This window comes from Neofelis nebulosa, chromosome 6 (assembly GCF_028018385.1).
Source record: "Neofelis nebulosa isolate mNeoNeb1 chromosome 6, mNeoNeb1.pri, whole genome shotgun sequence".
NCBI lineage: Eukaryota > Metazoa > Chordata > Mammalia > Carnivora > Felidae > Neofelis > Neofelis nebulosa.
The window spans coordinates 98,337,104-98,356,297 of record NC_080787.1 but is presented as its reverse complement, the minus strand read 5'-3'; the positions used below and the strand labels follow the sequence as shown (position 1 = coordinate 98,356,297).

Below are 19,194 nucleotides of genomic sequence, written 5' to 3'. Positions count from 1 at the left end.
GGATGGATGATCATTTGAACCCCAAAGTTCATTCACATGCTTTACAGTTTTCCCAGACTAATGCTGGGCCCAAATACGGGGTGTGATCTGGGTCTTGACTGACAGCAGAGGTGACTGAGCCTTTTTGCTCTTCCCTTTTTTTCTCTAGTTGTCGGAGTTAATTGGCGGGTTCTCCATTCTACAAAGTATTTTAGCTTAGGATGAAATTGCTACACTGAAACCCTTTTACTGTCTTCACTTTGCTTCAGAATAAATAAATCAGAAGCAATGATTGCAGCTGTGAATATTTGTTCTCCTATGCTGATGCATTAAATAATACATATAGATAAAATGCTTACTGTATGTATTTTCATAAATTTTTTTTCTGTGTTGGTTCCTATTTAGTGTGTTTCTCTTTTTTTGCTATAATATTTAAAAGTTCATGTAATTTCTTTCTGTGAAACAGCTGTTATAAAGACAAAAAGGTTTTGTGTTGGGGCGCCTGGGTGGCTCAGTCAGTTAAGCGTCCGACTTCGGCTCAGGTCATGATCTCACAGTCCGTGAGTTCGAGCCCCACGTCAGGCTCTGTGCTGACAGCTCAGAGCCTGGAGCCTGTTTCAGATTCTGTGTCTCCCTCTCTCTCTGACCCTCCCATGTTCATGCTCTGTCTCTCTGTGTCTCAAAATAAATGTTAAAAAAATTAAAAAAAAAAAAAAGGTTTTGTGTTATTTACAGGAAGTGCTAAGATTGGGAAGGTACATGTTGTGATAACATGCAAAACATCCCCAGCCGCTTTCCAGCGCCTAGGAGGAGATGTGATCAATAGTGCAAATCTTTTCCATATGCTCTTGGAATTGTTTAACTGCAAAAGTGCCCTTTTAGCATCTAAACTTATGTCACCACATAGTCTCTGTATAAGATTCCATGTACTGAAATACAGGGCCATGGTGTTTGTTGAAGACGTGTTTACTCTCAAAACCGTACTGAGACTGCAGAAGCCAATGTTTCAGTGTTGCTGCGTTACTACAGCATGTGGTCATTGCTGCGTTTCAGGTGAAGATTGAAAAGGAACTCAGTGGCATCTATCGCCGATTGTTCGAACCACTCCGTGTGCCTCCAGATTTGTTCAGAAGATTAACTGGCCAGTTTTGTATGATCCAAACCTTAAAAAAGGGCCAGGCTTATGCTGCAGAGGATAAAACCTCCGTTGATGACCGTCTGAGTATTCTCCTGAAGGGGAAGTAAGTGCTGTATGGAAATTGAAATGTCCAGTTTGCCCTAAGTCTTCTCATGTCCCCTGGGAAGGGAATGACTAGAGAGGAATGATACCAGCTAATGGGGGAAACGGTCGCAGAGTTTGTTGGTGCTGAAATTCCATTTTACAACTGCGTTTTAGAATACTACAGAGCAACATGTTAGAGTTACATAGAATTGACTACTCCAGTTCTTGTTGATGTTAAGATTTTCAGTTGTGAATATTCTGAACCCCCACTGACCCTTTTTTAAAGTTAACGAATCAAAATTGACGTAGGCTTAAGTTGGGCATTAAACTTCCAAAAGCTTGTGCGTGTTTCAGAGGTGATTTGATTATTTTTTGAATATCACAAAAATATAACTTCTAGAAATATCAGTCTTCTGGGGAGAGAGCCAGTGTGTATTTTTCTGGCATAATTATTAATACCAATCCTTTCCTTCTCAAAAATATCTGAGTTTGAGTGATAAATTTATGGCCACTCCAGCTAAACAAGCAGTAATAACTATTGGAAGGCATGTGTGTGTTCAGTACTGGAACCTGTCCTTTTTTTTTTTTTTTTTTTTTCCTTGTTGATGAAATTTATTTTGAAGTAAATATTTATGCGTTTCAGAAAGTGCTTTTAATTGTGTCTGTCATCTTTGGAGTCTTTAAAACTTTAGTACAAAATACTATAAGATTAAGGATCATCATGTTATTTATGAAATATTATGCATTTATTAACATGAATTTCTGTTATCAGAATGAAGGTTTCCTATCGAGGACATTTTCTGCATAACATTTACCCCTGTGCCTTTATAGATTCACCAGAATTTAGATCAACTCAGATGCACAAAGGCGAAAAATTCCAGGTATGTGTTGGCATGATTTTTAAGAAGATTGGAGCTAGTTCATGTCTCATTCAAAATCTGAAGGATATTACTAGAAAAGTGATTAATTGAAAATAAAAGATTATCATATGGTATATATAGCATGATCCAATTTTTGTGGAACTTAAACAAAATAGTGCCTATACATGCATTAAGAGCTCTAGAAAGATATATCCTACTTTGGGCATAGTGTTAACACTGTTACTTCTGGGTTGTGAGTTTGACTACTTTTTTATTTTCTTCCTTTTTGTTTCTTTGAATTTTTATAACTTTTCATAGAAAACATCGAGTGCTTTGATTATGAGAAAAAAGGAAAATATCAGTTGTGGATAATCAGTGTTTCCAAAACACGTAATTGGTTAAAATTTTATTGGGAAAAAAGAGAAACTGGCTTTGCCCTAGAGATATCCTGTTAATCCTTATGAAATAACCTAGTCACTTTACAATTTCATATTTAATGAATATTTTAGGGACAAAGGATGAAGTTCTTCATAGTTAAAAATTGTTCCATTATGTGGCAGTTTGTTTTCATCCTTTCTGTAAGTGTCCAGCCCTCCTATTTTATTCCCCTCTTGATTGATAGGAAAGTAACCAGGAAAATGGGTGAGAGTATCCTTTGATCTTAGCCTCTAGATAAATTGCGGAATAGGGATGCTTATGAGCAAGAGGGTGAATCTATATAGGTAGGAAATGGAATAGAAGGGATGTTATCACCTGAGGGAGGAAATGTCAGTGTTTCTTGATGACCAGTATTATTTTTGAGTTTCATTTTGAGACTCTGTACAATTTGGGAGACCACATGGAGATAAAAGGGAAAATTTACAGACATACAGTTTACTTTATATACAATGGCCTCAGCCCTGCCCCACTCTCATTCTGCCTGAGTAACAGGTCTGCATAACCACACAACTTGGTACAGTTATATGTATTTACTGCAAGGTCTCATATAAGTTCATTAAGTGGGTGTAGTACTGTTCCCAAACTGGCTGAGCTTAAGATACAGAAGTAGAAAGCTAATGCTATATCGTGGCTTCCCGAATTTACACTCTCACCTTGTGTTTGTGAGGGTCAGCTGTGCACTGAGACTTAAATGTTCTTACTGTATCTTTAATCACCACCATCTACAAATGAATGCAGGGCCACTTATTTCTTCTCTCCTTCTTTCGTCTGCCCTTATTACATTTCTTCTTCCAAAGCCCGCTTATCTGTGTATTTATCTGTTTCATCCATTTCTCTGTGTATAGTAGCAAGTGGTATTACACAGTGACTCAGTCTCATTATACCCTGAAGAGACTGGGATTTGGCGAGGGGGTGGAAACTGAAACCCATTTGTTTCTAGAAGCAAATGCTCCCTGAGAATCCAGGGATATGAACATGTACTATCTTTTCCACTGGACTCCAAGTTATATTTTAATTAACTTAACAAAAAAAGGAATTCTAATCCCTAGCTACAGTTTCTTCTTGGGGACCAGGGACTAGGATTTGCTAGCTGAGAAATGTTCCTGATAATTGCTGTGAAGATTCCAAAATATGACCAAAACCGAGGTACTGTAGCTGGTAAAGGATATTATTCAGCCTTTCCAACACCAGTCATCTGTTGTCTGCATGGAATGTGGTGTGGCATTTTCTGATTGGTCAATGGAAAGAAATGACTGTAGCATCATGGAAATTGTGCCCTGTACAATTGGAGCAGACTCCATCATAAGAAGCCCTCGGGAGAGATTGTGTTTTGATTGTTTACGAAATGTTCCCTTTGGCAGATACTCAAGAGTAAATATAGCTGCTGCACGTCTGTGTAGGAGTATATAGTGCCTCTTTGTGAAGCAAGTTCCCAGAGGAACTTTGCTGCAACTTCTCACTACCTGTGCCCATAGCAGAGGACATTTGAGAGTGTCAGTGGTCAACTTCTCCACCTACATGCTTTTTTCCTGCTAATCTCATTTTTCTTTAAATCTGAACCATTAAAAGTATCCTGACAAAGGTGATACTTCCCTCAAATTTGTATTTCTTAAAATGCATCGTTGGTATGGGTACTACCAAAGTACCTTTCACTAAGGTGAAAGGGGAAAAGAAAGGCAAATGGACCCAATGTCTATCTCTTGAGATTGCACAGAAAAATGTTATTTGGGTACACGTGTGACGCTTGTGACAGACACAGTGACAGGGATGAGAAACAGGTTCTGAACTCACAGGTACTCGACAGATGCTTACAGCCATTATGTACTTACACACCAAAGTTGCTGCTTAGAACTATTGATAGAATCTTGGGTATCTTTCTTATAAGAGGTAGAGGTCGTCTTTTGTGTTTGGTTTCTTTCTCTTTCTGCAGTTGCTTTATATCAAGTGAGCTTTACCATTTTCACATTTATCTTTTGTGTTCTGTGTCCCACTATTGCTTTGCTGTAGTCGGTTGCATGTCCTGTGCTGGGAAGCCTGAAAATCAAAGCTTTATTGACTTGAAGGGAAGGAGGATGTCTTGGAGATCCAAGCCTTTGTGAAATAAAGGAACACTAAATTTTTACCTGTATTTAAATCAAATCTTATCTTATTGTATTAAGTAAATCTTTTGGTTAAGCTGTGAAGCAATTTGCTCTGCGAGCTTTGACTCTACTGTATTTTGGTGCTCATGAGAACTCTGAGCATTGGCTGAACAGACCAGTCCTACGACATTTTCATGTTCCTGATGTGTGAAATGTGATACAATACATGAAGAATATAACACATTCTCCCCTGAGAATATTCATCCATCATATTGTCTGACTGCGGTTTCCAATTGTGGCACATTCGGCAATTCCCTCAGACACCCTTGTTCTTGTGTAATGTGAGGGTGTACAGTCTAAAGTGAGGGACAGGCCTAGTGCCTTGAAATAATCAGGGCAAACCCAACTGAAAACACTTAGTCCAATTCTCTCCCTGAAAGCAATCCCTTTGTATCTTCCATTGCCCTGTTTGCTTTTATTTCTTCACAAGAACTAAAGCATGGCACTGCTGAGGTGCCCTAATGACTTAAGAAGCAAATTTATTTTATGGAAGCTTTAAAAAATCTTATATTGCTTTATAGAAATTCCTCATTAAAATATGTTTTACTTGGCTCTTGTGACAGGAAATCATTAAACACAAATGTCTATTTGGCAGAAATGAAGCATCAACCATCATGTAAAATGACCTCAGTCAATATACTAACTACCCGCATCCAATTAAATGCCTTTGCTTACAGATCTGTAAGTCACTCATACATTCTCTAGGTATAGCTTATTATTTGAATAGTGTTATTAAGTCTAAATTTAATAACAATGTAAACAGGTTCATAGTGTTTTTCAACCATCAGTAAGAAATGTATTTGCTAAGCAAATGATAGTATCGGAAGTGTCATTGCCTCAGTGGGAACTTGAGGTTATTGGAATGGTTGAGAAGAAGTTAAATGTATTAAACATCACCTGGGTACAATTCCTTTGTCTTCTCTTGGATGACTTCCAACTCCTCTTTTAACTTCTTCCCCCACTGCACATGAATTATGTTTTCCAAAGTCCGGATGACCTCTTTGCCAAACGAAGGCAACTCCAACTCCTAACCCTTTCTCCAGTGCTCAGTTGCAGGGCTGTGCTACAGTGAGTACCATTGTCCACCCTTCTCTAATTACTCCTGTGGAATATTATTTAGTTGCCCTCCATTTATTTACCCATCTCTTAGTTTTTCTGGGAACTCCTCAGTACTGGCTTCACCTTATACTTCTCTTTTAACTCTTTTTTTTTTTTTTGTCACATATCTTTACATATCATTAGCTTCCTCCACTAGAGTGTAGGCTTCATGACATTGTGTTCAACTGTTGTTTGTATGAGGAACTCTTGATGGGCTCTGAGCCGACCCTGTGGTCACTTAACAAAATTACTTTCAATGTGATTGTGTTCATAAATACTGGACACATTGGGTAGGGTTTAGTCTGGTGGGAAAATCATGTCAGGGCTGGAAATCAGAAGTACTCACTTCATCACTAGGTAAAGTGCTCATGAATAAGTTTTTTGGGTCTTCTCATCTGGCATCTGAAAAATGAAGAAGAATGTTACTTGCTTATCCAAAAGACAATTTTGAGGATCCACTTATAGATGTAAAAGGACCTAAATGTTTAAAAGTACAATGCATGTATAAAGTGAGTGGTATTATGTGTGACTGTCATTCCCTGGAGATTCTCTACCACTTTCCCCGGTTGTGTATTTGTCAAAACACTTAGTGTCACCTGAGGGTATCATATTTCTTTATTTATTTCCCAGGGCAAAGATCTTGTCTTTCTTGTTCATGTCGTAATGTCAGTGCCTTTAACAGTGTCTAGCATAAAGTAAGTACGTAATGCATATTGAAAGAAAGAGTAGAATTTAGTGTCTCACGGAGTCATAGAGTTGGTAATGCATTTCTTCAATCCAAATGTATTGGGTTTTTGGAGATTCCTGCTTTTAATATAATAAATAAATGCAAATTTTTTTTCTAGGAATATTGACCCATTTTTTAAAGTAGCTAAACCCTCCAATTTGCTAAAGGTCAAATTTCAGCTATTAGTATTAGTTGAGAAGCTGGGTTTTCATTTTCTATCTTAGTAGACATAAATACCACCTCATCACCAAAATATGCTTAATTTTATGACAAACCAAGGGGAAATTGGAAATATTTGCTCTGATGCTCAGGTATGATTTCATGTCAATTCAAAAACCCTTTATTAATTGACCTGGACAGGCATTGGGTTTAATGTTGAGGATATAAAAATAGTTGTTGCCTTCAACACTATTTGTGTTCATTTGTTAATTTCTTCATATAATAAATGTATACTGAGCACCACTCTGTGTTGGACGCTGGGCATTCAGACATGAAGATGCATAGTCCCTGCCCTCAGAGTGCCTGGCGGAGACAGATGTGTCCACAGATGAGTGTGGGTTCGGTGATATGAGTGCCCCATGAAGCTCAGAGGAGGAGTACTAACTGATGGAAGGGGACTGCCATGGGGGGATGGGCTTCCTGACACTGAGGTGTGAGGGCTTAACCCCTCACTCTGGAGAAAGGATTTATTTAAAGAAACTTGAGCTGTATGTAGTGCAGTTACAGTGTTTCCCACTTTGCTGTGCAACAATGCTCAAGAACAAGGTATGGTTTCCCGATACCCTGGAGCTAGCCCTGAAAGGTCACACTCGAGAATTACCTCTGACAGAAGGACCCAGAGAAGAACCCTCAGTAGCCATATTCCGCAGTAACAACCTGGACCCTAAAACCAATTCACAGGACTCTGTTTTCTCATTCACTAGTATTTGTTTGCAGAGTTGGCTAGGCGGGATATCTTTCATCTGTAACTTGCCTCACGAATCTTAGCTCAGTTCTCTTGCTCGAAGCCATATTCTTAAACCTCTGTTGTAATCATCAGTGTGGAAAGAAATATTTAACCATAAATTATATATCTAGTTGTAACATTAGTCTAGTATGCTCTGTGGCAGTGCTTTTGACACCAGACCTCACAGAACAGCACAACAATGAAACTTGGAGAGTTTGCTTTTCGTCTGCAGAATTCTTGGTTTTTTAACGATTTTAAACGTGATTTTATAGTAGTTATAGAAGCTTGTGTGTATAGATCTTATTTTAATTTAACTAATATGATAAATCATTCCTTTAATAATATCCACTAAATTATTCTACTCTTCCTTTCCCCAAAATTATTATAGTCGTAATTCATATACACAAAGTACTTTTTTCTTTCTGTGTTTGTTTCTTGGGCAGGTCACCATCATTGCAGATGATAACTGCAGATTTTTATGCTGGTCAAGAGAAAGATTAACTTACTTTCTGGAATCAGAACCGTTTCTATATGAAATATTTAGGTATCTCATAGGAAAAGACATTACCAATAAGCTCTACTCATTGAATGATCCTACCTTAAATGATAAAGTAAGTGGTTTTCTAAGGTGTACCTCACTTTATGCAGCATATAGTTTTTCTGAATTTTCATTAATTAATTATGAGTGAAGTGGGGATGCTTGTAATTTAGAGACTCTTCAGGGGAATCATTTTTCAAGAGCATGGAAATATTTTATAATTATTATATTTGCCATTACCTGGTGAGGTGTCTCTAAATGTCAGGGACCTCCATTTGTGGTGATGTGGTGCTGATCTCTCATAAAGGGTCAATCAGTCTCAGGAAGATGGTAAGCGAGTTGGAGGGAGGGATGTGGGGTAGAGTGGGCCAGGGAAGGCAGGGCAGCAGGAAGGTTGCAGACTGAGAAACACTCACAAACTTGGGTGAACAGGAAGTTCACATTTTAACCCTGGTGTCTTCCGGTTTTATATATCCTCCTGGGCAACCCCCTTTCCAGAAGGTCTAGAAGTGACAAGAGAGGGATGAGAGGGGGCGTGTGGCAATCCAGTTAGGAATTTCAGAGCTGAGTGGATCTTCAACAATTTGCAATTTGATCTTCATTTCCCCACAATTGCTTAGAAGGAAATTAAAATGATGACAGAAGAGACATTGCAGAATGTTGTTTCTGTGATAAGTAGTGTTCTCCAGGAACTATGCATATGAGTGTGTGCTCTCTTAAAGTCATCTTGTCTAGGCCCTTTATCAAATTAGGTTGGTGCTTATTGTTTTCCAGTTTAATAAATAAGCTATTGAGTATGTTAAATTTTTGTAATGTATGTATAGTAATAGCTTATGATAAAGGTCATAGCTAACATTTTTTGGCCACTTACTATATACCAGGTAGTTTTTATTTCAAGGAAAAATAAATGCTGTTTACAGGGAATGTATGACCTAAGTCCCATAGATCTCCGAAACCTTAAAACTTTGTTTTGTAGAAGGCCAAAAAGTTGGAACACCAGCTCAGCCTGTGCACACAGATCTCCATGCTAGAAATGAGGAACAGTATAGCCAGCTCCAGTGACAGTGAAGATGGCTTACACCAGTTTCTTCGGGGCACCTCCAGCATGTCCTCTCTCCGTAAGTTACCTCAAACTGATAATACTCCAGGACTCTGCTGGATGTCATTGGAAATAGACAAATGACAACTTAGGTCAGAAAAATAACTTTGCAAGTAACTATTTGGCAATCTGTCAATAAAAACAATAATTTTGTCTTGCTTTTCCTTTTCCATATCGCACATCAGCTAAAATCCACCTTTAGAACTCTTAGTTCTGTTTTCAGAAATTGTTCACTTGTTTTGCCATGCACCCTTCTTAAATACGGGTTCACTGGAATGATGTGAAAGAGTCCATATGGTTTGATGGATATTCGGCTATTTTGTTTTCATGATTTTCATGTAAGTGAACGCCTAGACCCAGCAATGTGTTAAAGATGATAGGAAGTAGCTGTAGGATGTTTTGCTGCTGACTGGTTATCAGTGTGAGCACCAAGAGTTAACAGGTGATCGGGTTATGGAATATTCCTGAGGATGAAGGAGACCATTCATGACCCCTGTGAGTTACCTCATTCACGTACCCACCCACCTTGGCAAGTTTTCCAAGACTGGAAACATTAAAAATGTTTTAAAACATTTTAAGTAAGTAACATTTTAAGACACAGGTGTTGAAGATTAATAAGTAAAATGAGAGAAACTATTTTAAGAATTAAGTGCTTAAAATTAATGCTTAAAATTATTGTAAGGATTATCCCAAAACTGATAGTATAAGAACTTTGAACAAATTCATTTGTACTTTTTGTTTAAGTTTATTTTTTTAATTTTTTATTTATTTTTGAGAGAATGCAAGCGGGGAGGGGCAGAGCAAAGGGGACAAAGGATCCGAAGCGGGCTCTGCACTGAAGGCAGCGAGCCTGATGTGGGGCTTGAACTCACAAACCATGAGATCATGACCTGAGCTGAAGTCCGAGGCTCAACTGACTGAGCCACCCAGACGCCCCGAAGTTTACTTTTCTTTTATTTTGAGAGAGAGTGCACGCATGTGCAGGGGAGGGGTAGAGAGCGAGGGAGAGAGAATCCTAAGCATGTCCTGGGCACTTAGTGCAGAACCCTATGCGGGGCTAGAACTCACAAACTATGAGGTCATGACCTAAGCCAAAACCAAGAGCTGGACGCTTAACCGACTGAGCCACCCAGGTGCCTCGTGAACAAATTCATTTCAAGTAGCAACAAGTCAGACAGATTCTCCCACTGCATAAACTAAAGAACTATTAATATTTCCAGTTGTGTGTTAATCCAAAGTAACTTTTAAGGAGATACAGGTACACATCCAACAATCCCTAAATGTTTATGTAAACAATCTTGTAACTTTGGATGCTTTAGATAAATTGGGTTAAGGACTTGAAGTATTGCATGGTCAGAAGAGGCTGGAATTGAGAAAGCCATGTAAGCATAAGCTTCCAAAGCAAAGTCTAGGCACAGAAATGTGTTGTGAACCAAAAGGAGATTTCAGGAGTAACACAAGTGGGAAACGGGAGATGGTTTTATCTTATTCTAGTAACTTTTGCAAGTACTGACTGAGGCTGACCAAATTCTGCAATCTGCCAGCATATCAAATGCATTATCTGGCTTGTTGAAACAGTTTGGCGGTCAGTAAGCATTTTCAAATGGACCCGTCTTAATTACATGTATAGTGATTACTATAGTATGAAATGTCAGCAGAAAGGGAATTAAATAATAATAATTAATAAATTTTTGTTTTTCTGTAGTATTTTATTGTATAATCTAAATCTTTGGGGAGTAAAATAACATTTTATAAAATGTTTAGAGTATGTTGTTTAAATAGAATTAAAACACGTGTTTGAGATTAACATTTGTATTGTTTGTGCCACCAGAAATCTACGTTCCAGGTGGATTGATCACTCATGTTGTACGTACAGACCTGGGTTCAAATCTCACTGTAGTAATTATTAGTTGTAGAACTTGGAGTCTCCAAGTCACATGACCTTTCCAACCTGACATGAGCTATCATATCTCATCACAGGCTTGGTTCTGGCCACAGCTCCTGGTCTGTTTCCTTCCCTCTTCCTTCTAGTGAATCATGAGTTTAATCCAAACAGCCATTCCCTGGGGCGCCTGGGTGGCTCAGTCGGTTAGGTGTCCGACTTCAGCTCAGGTCATGATCTTATACTCCGTGAGTTCAAGCCCCACGTCGGGTTCTGTGCTGACAGCTGGGAGCCTGGAGCCTGCTTCGGATTCTGTGACTCCTTCTCTCTCTGCCCCTCCGCCTCTCACTCTGTCTCTCTTTCAAAAATTAATAAACATAAAAAAAAAAATTAAAAAAAAAAAACAACAACCATTCCCTTGCATGGATCATTGGTACTTCTGTGTTTGTACAGAAGTGTGCTCTCCTTGATTGCAGGATTGCATTTTACTTCTCAGGCCCCTTGTCTAGTTATTTTTCACTGTATTAGAAATAATGTACAACCTGGGGCACCTGGGTGGCTCAGTTGGTTAAGCATCTAACTCTTGATTTTGGCTCAGGTCATGATCTCGTGGTTCCTGGGATTGAGCCCTGTGCCAGCTCTGTGCTGACAGCCTGGAGCCTGCTTGAGAGTCTCTCTCTCTCCCTTGTTCTCACTCTCCTGCTTGTGAGCACATACACACACACTCTCTCTCTCAAAATAAATAAGCATTAAAAAAAGAAATATGTACAACCTGCTTAAGTTGCTTATTCATTTTAGCCTCATATTTATTACGCAGAATCTTGCATATTGATACAAATGTATGCAGCTACATGTGTGAGCACATTTTGAACATGAGTGTATGTGAATTGCACAACAAAGCCACGCTCATACCTAATTTCCTTTGACCAACCCTTGTTCTGAGTTTCCTGGCTTCACTTCCCGCAGTTTCATGAAAGACATTAGTACTCGACCACATCATTGATACTATGAATTATTTAATTCATCCTAGCATGTAATTCATCAAAAACTAGTTTCTGTTTCTTAGGTTTTAGCTCAGAATTCCTAAAGTGTGAGTTTTTTGTTTTTTTGGGTTTTTGTTGTTGTTGTTTTGTTTTGTTTTGGCCTTCTTTTTGCCAGACCCATCAATATGCCATCTACTCTTCCATATTACAGATTACATTTTATGTAAAACAAAGAACACAGTACCAATCTCATAAGACTATTAGGCTGAAATAACAAAATTTTCCACTTTTTGAGCATGTGGTAGATCTTCATGAACGTGAGGCCCCTAAAACAAATGACTACGCTCTTATCATTCCGGGTTTCTGCCATGCACAAGGGGCGTTTATGGCAGCTTCTCAGCAGTCCTGGCTGCTTCGTGAATGCTGAGGGGAGAAGGGAGCAAACATTTATGGACAAGAGTAGCTATTATTTTTTCAGGTACTCTCTGTACATACTCACATGTAGTCTTCACTGTAATCCTGCATAGAGACGTATACTAGCTTTTGCTAGAAGATGCAGCACTAACAATTTCCCAAATCTCTGGCTATGATGAAGGGACTGCTTTCTCCCTCAGGTGTACACAGGGTGCTGCCCCAGACCTGTGTCCTCCTCACTCTGGGATGCCACAGAGCAGCTGCTGTTTGGGTCATTGTCACTCAGGGCAGAGGGTTTGTTTTGTCTTGTTTTGATTGTCCTGTAGAGCATTGATTCTGAAATGTAAATGTGAACGTGAATCACTTGGAGATTTCATTAGAGGTTCTGAAGCAGTAGACTGGGGTGGGGCCTGGCATCCCCATGTTTAATAGGAGCCCCAGCGATGCTGATGTGGCTGGTCTCTGAACTACTCACTACTTCAAGTAGTAAGGAGTAGGACTCCCTCCCCACAGCCTGTAATTTTGCTGATTGCTTTCCTGTGGTGGTGATTAAGATGTTTCTTGTATTTCCCATCTACTGGTAGGTGGATCTGCAGGCCGGCATAGATTCCTGTGAAGGCACGAAACAAAATTGCAGCTGATCCCATTTCTTACGCTGCGCTCTATTTTTATACATGTCACATGATGCGAACTAAGTCCAGAGCAAGATCTCGACTCTGCCACACAAATTCTGCCTTCCACTTCAAATGATCCTTTAAAGACAAGAAAGTGAAGTAATGAGATAGTCTGAGAAAAAATGCTTCCTACCTGTTCATTCAGTAGCCCGTAATCCAATTAACTTAACTTGTTTTCACTTTCCTGTTGCTTCATTTACTTGTCTCATGATTGGGGAAAAGAAGGAGGAAAGAACAAGACGTCCAGAACATGTGGGAAGGATTTCATGCCCTCATGTGGATAGAAGCTCTCTTCTCTCTGCTCATGGATCAAGTGCTCCTCAGCGTGCCTCGCCATCTTCTCTTCCTTATGAGGCTTAGCTCCTTACATGGTGTAGAAAACACATACACACAGATGGATTGTACTGGGCAGGTCCATCGCTGATCAGCGACGCCAAGCGCAGGCATCGTCATGGCAACAGGAGAGCATATTATGCTTCCCTAAAAGTTGTAGAATTTTGTTTTTGTTAATTGGGGTTAAATAACCTATTGTTTGGTTTGTGTGTTTGATTTTTAAATTCTGAGGCAGTATAGACAATGCGGTCTGTTGGAACTTGTCTTTGAAAGGTTTTGTTAGTTTAAACTGTGTATTTTTTTCAGAAGTTATAATTTTTATAATGTAATATAATTTTATAAATTTAGGAGTTTTAAAGATACTACAACATATTTAGAGAGATATTTCTTACTGAGAACAAGTCTTTTCAGATTGTTTTGTTGTTATCAATAGCAACATGGTGTTCTGGACAATCTACTAATTTCATAAGACCTACTTGCACAAATTTGCTTTAAGTTAGCTTGCATCTGGTTAATGTTCTTATCTGCAAAGACTAGCAGCATATCTGACATGATGAGTTTCTTTCGGCTATCTTACCCATTCATTTACCTGGAAAGTTACAAAAAACTGATACAGAATTCTTAGTTTCAAGGCTGGTCTCATGAAATAACCTGTTCAACTCAATTTGTGTTCCATTCCCCTTGTGAACAGCTCTGCACATATAAACAACAAGCTTTCCATGAATTTTATGGAGAGGTAGAGAGGAGATATGATCAGGCAGCAGGAATACCCAGGGAACAGTTCGCAGATCCACCGAGAGGGCTAGAGAAAAGCAGTGCCCCCACTTTGTACATAAGTAAAGAGCAGCTTAGGAAAGTTAAGTAACCGGCTCAAGGTCACTGGGCTAGCCCCAAAACAAAGACCTGTTAAATTTTTTGTAAGTTCTTGTTTTGCCTTTTACCGTACAAATATCCATATCCATTTGGGAGAGAGAATCTGTTTAGGGGTACTCACCCACTGCTGTGGCAGCCGCCACGTCCTGACCACGTTCATACATGCTCTCATCTCATCTTCACCACCGCCCAATCAGGTTGGTGTGGTGTTTTCCCCTCTTAGGGTTGAGAAATTGGACACTACTCTCTGGCTTCTTGGTCCCCCAGCCAGTAGGGACCATGCTCTGTGACTCCTGAACTCCTGTCATCACCAATCCATTCGCTGCCCTCTATCCTCACACAGTGTTTTCTCATCTGTAAAATGACAGCCAAGGGATTTTATACAATTGCACATTTTTCAGCTTTTAGTAAAAAATTTAAAAATTAACAAGTTAATATGCACACACAGATAACAAATAGTAAAATTTAAAAAAGTGTTGCAAAGAAAAGAACTGCCTCCCTTCAACCTATTTGCTCCCTAGGAGCAATCACATTGGAACAATATTTGTCCAAAATGCTAAATAATGCCCTATTATTTATTGATTTATCCACTTACACTTTATCTACTAATCTAACTTTTTTTTAATGTTTTTTAACTTTTTAAAAAAATTTTTTGAGAGACAGAGAGAAACAGAGCACAAGCAGAGGAGGGGCAGAGAGAGACGGAGACACAGAATCCGAAGCAGGCTCCAGGCTCTGAGCTGTCAGCACAGAGCCCGACAGGGAGCTCTGACTCACAAACTGCGAGATCATGACCTGAGTCCAAGTCGGGCACTCAACCGACTGAGCCACCCAGGCACCCCTAACTGAGCTCACTTTTAACTTCCCTTTGCCCATCTGCCCAATATGGTTATATCACTAGTTTTTATTCTTTTATTATATATACCTTTGTAACAGTAAATGATACACTTAAACCTCCATTTTGTTTTCTCTCTGAAGCATTTTTAGAGATGAGGACATTAGCATCTCTACCCTTTCTTATTCTTTCCCCTTCTACCTTTACATTGTTGTGAGTCTCTTCCTTAACTTCTGAACACTAAAAACTTCTAAAACGTCCTTAACTTCTAAATATAACAAATATATTCTGTTATCTATTTTTTTTTAATATTTTTTGTCATAAAATATACATGACATCACATTTACCATCTTAACCATTCTAAGGTCTTTCTTGCTTTCTCTGTGATTTCTTTTGCAAGGTTTAAGCAAATAAACAGTGTTGACTTTATTATGCTTTATTTAGAACCAAATAGTGGGCTATGACTACATTTCTTTCTTTTTGGTTTCAATCTCATGATTCCTGTTCAAAGGAGACTGTTTCTAATAACAAGTTCAAATGGATTCTCCTTTCCCACACAGCATATAAATCAATCACAGTTTACTTCATACTTTGACCTTCCTTTTTTTTCCCCCCTGAAGATTTTGTATTGCCTTGCTTTGGGGGCCGTTTTATTCACCATATCCCTAGTATCTTCTAGCTTCTTACTCATTCTGTCTTTGAGTTAAAATCCAATTTACTTCTTAAAGTCTGAGTAGGTGTTTCACATTTGAACCATGCCTTTTCATGCTGCTTTCTGTCTTTATAGATATTTCTAGTTGCCTTTCTTTTTCCTCATTCTTGTATTTTTTTTTTCTTATATCTCTACTCTCTCAGTACATCAATTCTGTGTACCTTTTTCTCAGGCACCTTCCTCACAGAACCTCCCAATCTCATTTTGGACTGGTTGTTCCCTGGGTCTATGCACAGGTGCCATCCTGGAACTGACTTTCCTGTTCTGAGTTTATCCACTATCACCATGATGTTACTGCTTTCTCTTTGTGAGCAAGAAGGGGCTACAGGACTTGCACTGTTCCCTGGCTGCTCACAACGTGCAGCTCAAGGCCCTGACCACCCATGTGAGTAGTTAGAAATTGATCTGGGAATGATCACTTGGGCCAGAGAAAACCTCATGGAAACCAGTAACCTCCTTTGATCTATCTGCCATAATTTGTACACTTCTTTGCTTGAGTTTTCAGTGCTGGTGTTGAGTTTCTGTAAGGGAAATTAGGTATGAAAGCCATACTAACCTTCATCATTATTGTTCAGAAAGTTTCAATCCAAACACAATCCTTCAATTTAAAAAAAATACTATGATATACTTAAGCAAGACAAGAAACAGGATGATAATTCTCTCTAGCAAAGAAACCATTAAATCCTTCCCTATCCCCATTCATCAAAAATTGTATAATCTAATTAAAATTCTAAACCTTTTGTAAGGTTTTTAATTACTTGCTAAAGCAGTTGGCCAGATGGTTAAACATAATAAAAATAAGAACACTTTGAAAGGAACGAGGAAAATGTCATGAAAGTTAACAGAAGAAAGGGAAAAAAAGTCGTATAACATTATATTAGATAGTTTACAAAAGTGGTCTCTCTTTTTAAAAACTCTTTCTTAAGCAGAGAGAAAAGTCACTTGACAAATTTCATATCATGATATTCTGTTTATTTGAAAAGCAAACTTGAGATTGCTTATTCATTCTCTGAAACAGGTGTGACCTTCACTCTGAATTTAAGAACAACAAATATGTCTGTTTACTTTGACTTGCTAAGAGATTCCCTCAGGTCCTCATGTAATTAGAAGCACACCGAAGTAGAATAAGCTTCATAAGGACAGAATTCTGTCAAAAGGAATTTCTCTTACCTAATTTTTCACTTCTCTGGATACCGGAATTTGACTGATTGTTACATAAGATCTCCCTGGTCCTGATGTAAAAAGGCTTCCTGTGTTACTTTGGGAATGTTAGACAGGAAAGGGTCTGGTGGGGCAGGCTAAGCCCCATGACGTGCTTATACTTGCAGGATACACAGTGGACCTCAGTGCAAACTCCTGTCCTCCTCAACTAGGATCTGGCCCTGGCTGCTATCTGAACAGGTCTGCTGAGGAAAGACTGCCTCCCAGATCCAAATCTTCCACAAGTGTTGTCATCCGCCGTGATCTGGCATGAGTGCAAGGGGCCACTGTTTGGTTCAGGGCTCTTCTAAACCTCCATCTTCTACATTTGCTCAAAGCCCCTATTTTTGAGTTTGAGTTTGTCTTTCTTCTGCCCAGGATTGCTGCCTGATGTTGCCGTTCTCTCTCTCAGCTGAACACATTGAAAGTGGTGCACAGCTCAGAGGAAGTTCTGCTCCACTGACTGTGCCTTCTCGGTGCACTGGGATCTATGGAAGGGGTGTAGAAGTCTTTTTTACAGAAGATTTTTTTACCACTGGGTGCAATAGGAAACATCCCCAAGCAACAGCAACTCTTGACATAACTTTAACAATTTCACACCAGATAAATCTGGATTGCAACTCAGTCTGAGACTGTTTGTTTTACATAGTTTTATAATAAACTGTGTTAACTGGCACCCAGAGCCAAGTAGAAGATGATTATAGCTAATAGCAGAAAATAATGCTAATTATCTCTTCTTAATTATAAAAAAATCCAAAGGATGTAGTTAACCACTTCTGTCTCCCAGCTGTAAAAGTGGTTTTAACGGAAGAAGGATAAAAATCAGTTTTCTGGAAAATTTATGGATATGGAATGATTTGCCTGTCTAGAATTTGAAATAAATTGAAAAGTAAAGCATTGTACAGAGGTCACGTACCTCATAGCAATGTCCTTGAGGGGCAAAAGTAATTTGAAAAAGCACTTAAGTGAAGATAAGCTCCATTTCTTCCTCTCTCCTCTCCCCACATTCTTACCTCTAGGTAAGGTTGGGCCTTCTGGGCAAATTTCTGATGATACATCAGTGCATAAAGTTAATGAAAAACCAAGAAAACTTGTAGAAAGAATTTATTAATGTTCAACTTGTGATATGTTAAGATAGTTCCCTTGAAGCAGAATACCACCACCCCCCCCCGTCTCTCATTTTTGTTTTTGTTTTTTTAAAATAGTTTTTAGGGGTTTTGTTGTTGTTCACACTCCGGATTGGATTTGAACTTATTAGTGGACTAAGAAATTCTTTCTAGCAGCATAGTAATGGTGACTGAGTCTTTCCACTGAACCAGCAGGTCTCCTGCCAAGGTCAGAGAGCATCAGGTCTAGGGCAGGTGAGCTCCTTGCTCCCTAAAGCCTGCCTTTCTCCTGGCCGTGACAGTGACACATCTGCAGTTAGACCGGGTGAACATCACCCTTGGCCCTCAGTGGTGCAGGAGGCTCAGGCTAACTGGGGTTGGGACAAAGCATGGGCGCTCTCTCTGCGACCCTGATTCCTATTGAGGGTTCAGGCATCCGGCTGGCACTTGGTAGCCTGCAGCAGCTACAAGGCAGGCTGAATTCCTGTTGCCTTCCCAGGCACCTGCCGGTGATGGGAGAGCGCCAGGGCACCATGGTCGGTGCTGGGACCAGAGGGGCTTGTGGGCGCCAACCCAGCCACCAAGCCAGAAATGAGAGTCTGTGAGAAGAATGTGAGCAGGGCTGTTAGGGCCACCTGGTTTATCCTGCCAGAATCTGATTGTGCCGAGGGGTTCACTTGCTGGTGAGGAAGGTGTTCATCCACAGCAGCCTCCCCACTCTTCTTTCTCGGGCTGTCCGGGTTGTCTTCACTTTCCCTTTTGAGTATAAAGTAGAAAAATAGCATGGATGTGGTGAGCATGAATTGCTCTGAAAAGCGCACTGAGTTCCTGAGAAATAAAATAATATCGAGTCAGAGATCCCAACCGATCCATTTTTATTTCCCTAACATTTAACCCAGCCTCTAGTGCCTTGTCATCACTCAGGGGCTCTTCTTGCTGATTGTATGAAAACTCTGTGGCAGGTGATGATACCACCAAGCCTATTGATGTTTACCTGAGGAGATGGTGCTCTTGCCCGTGCTGTGAGCACTGTCGAATCAAGCTATATACACTGTTGCCCATGCTATAAGCACGTGCTATAACCTGGGCTGTAAGCACTGTTGTTGAGTCAATTATATGAAAATGATTTGCCTC

At 39.5% G+C, this 19,194-nt stretch overlaps 1 protein-coding gene and 1 long non-coding RNA gene across 4 annotated transcripts in view; one reads left to right on the top strand and one right to left on the bottom strand.

Moving 5' to 3' along the window:
• The window catches only part of BVES (blood vessel epicardial substance), a 37,826-nt gene that overhangs the window by 10,384 nt on the left and 8,248 nt on the right, over nucleotides 1-19,194 (top strand). For all 3 annotated transcript variants that reach the window (XM_058734838.1, XM_058734836.1, XM_058734837.1), the window contains exons 4-7: nucleotides 1,033-1,220; nucleotides 1,974-2,082; nucleotides 7,855-8,022; nucleotides 8,926-9,067. In XM_058734838.1, coding sequence (XP_058590821.1) covers nucleotides 1,033-1,220; nucleotides 1,974-2,082; nucleotides 7,855-8,022; nucleotides 8,926-9,067 — 607 coding nt within the window. The remainder of the gene's footprint in view (nucleotides 1-1,032; nucleotides 1,221-1,973; nucleotides 2,083-7,854; nucleotides 8,023-8,925; nucleotides 9,068-19,194) is intronic.
• Nucleotides 11,927-17,967, bottom strand: LOC131514620 (uncharacterized). Its single transcript, XR_009263169.1, has 3 exons — nucleotides 17,871-17,967; nucleotides 14,329-14,561; nucleotides 11,927-13,079 (listed from the first exon to the last, which is right to left on the bottom strand). It is a non-coding gene; the product is annotated as an uncharacterized LOC131514620 (long non-coding RNA).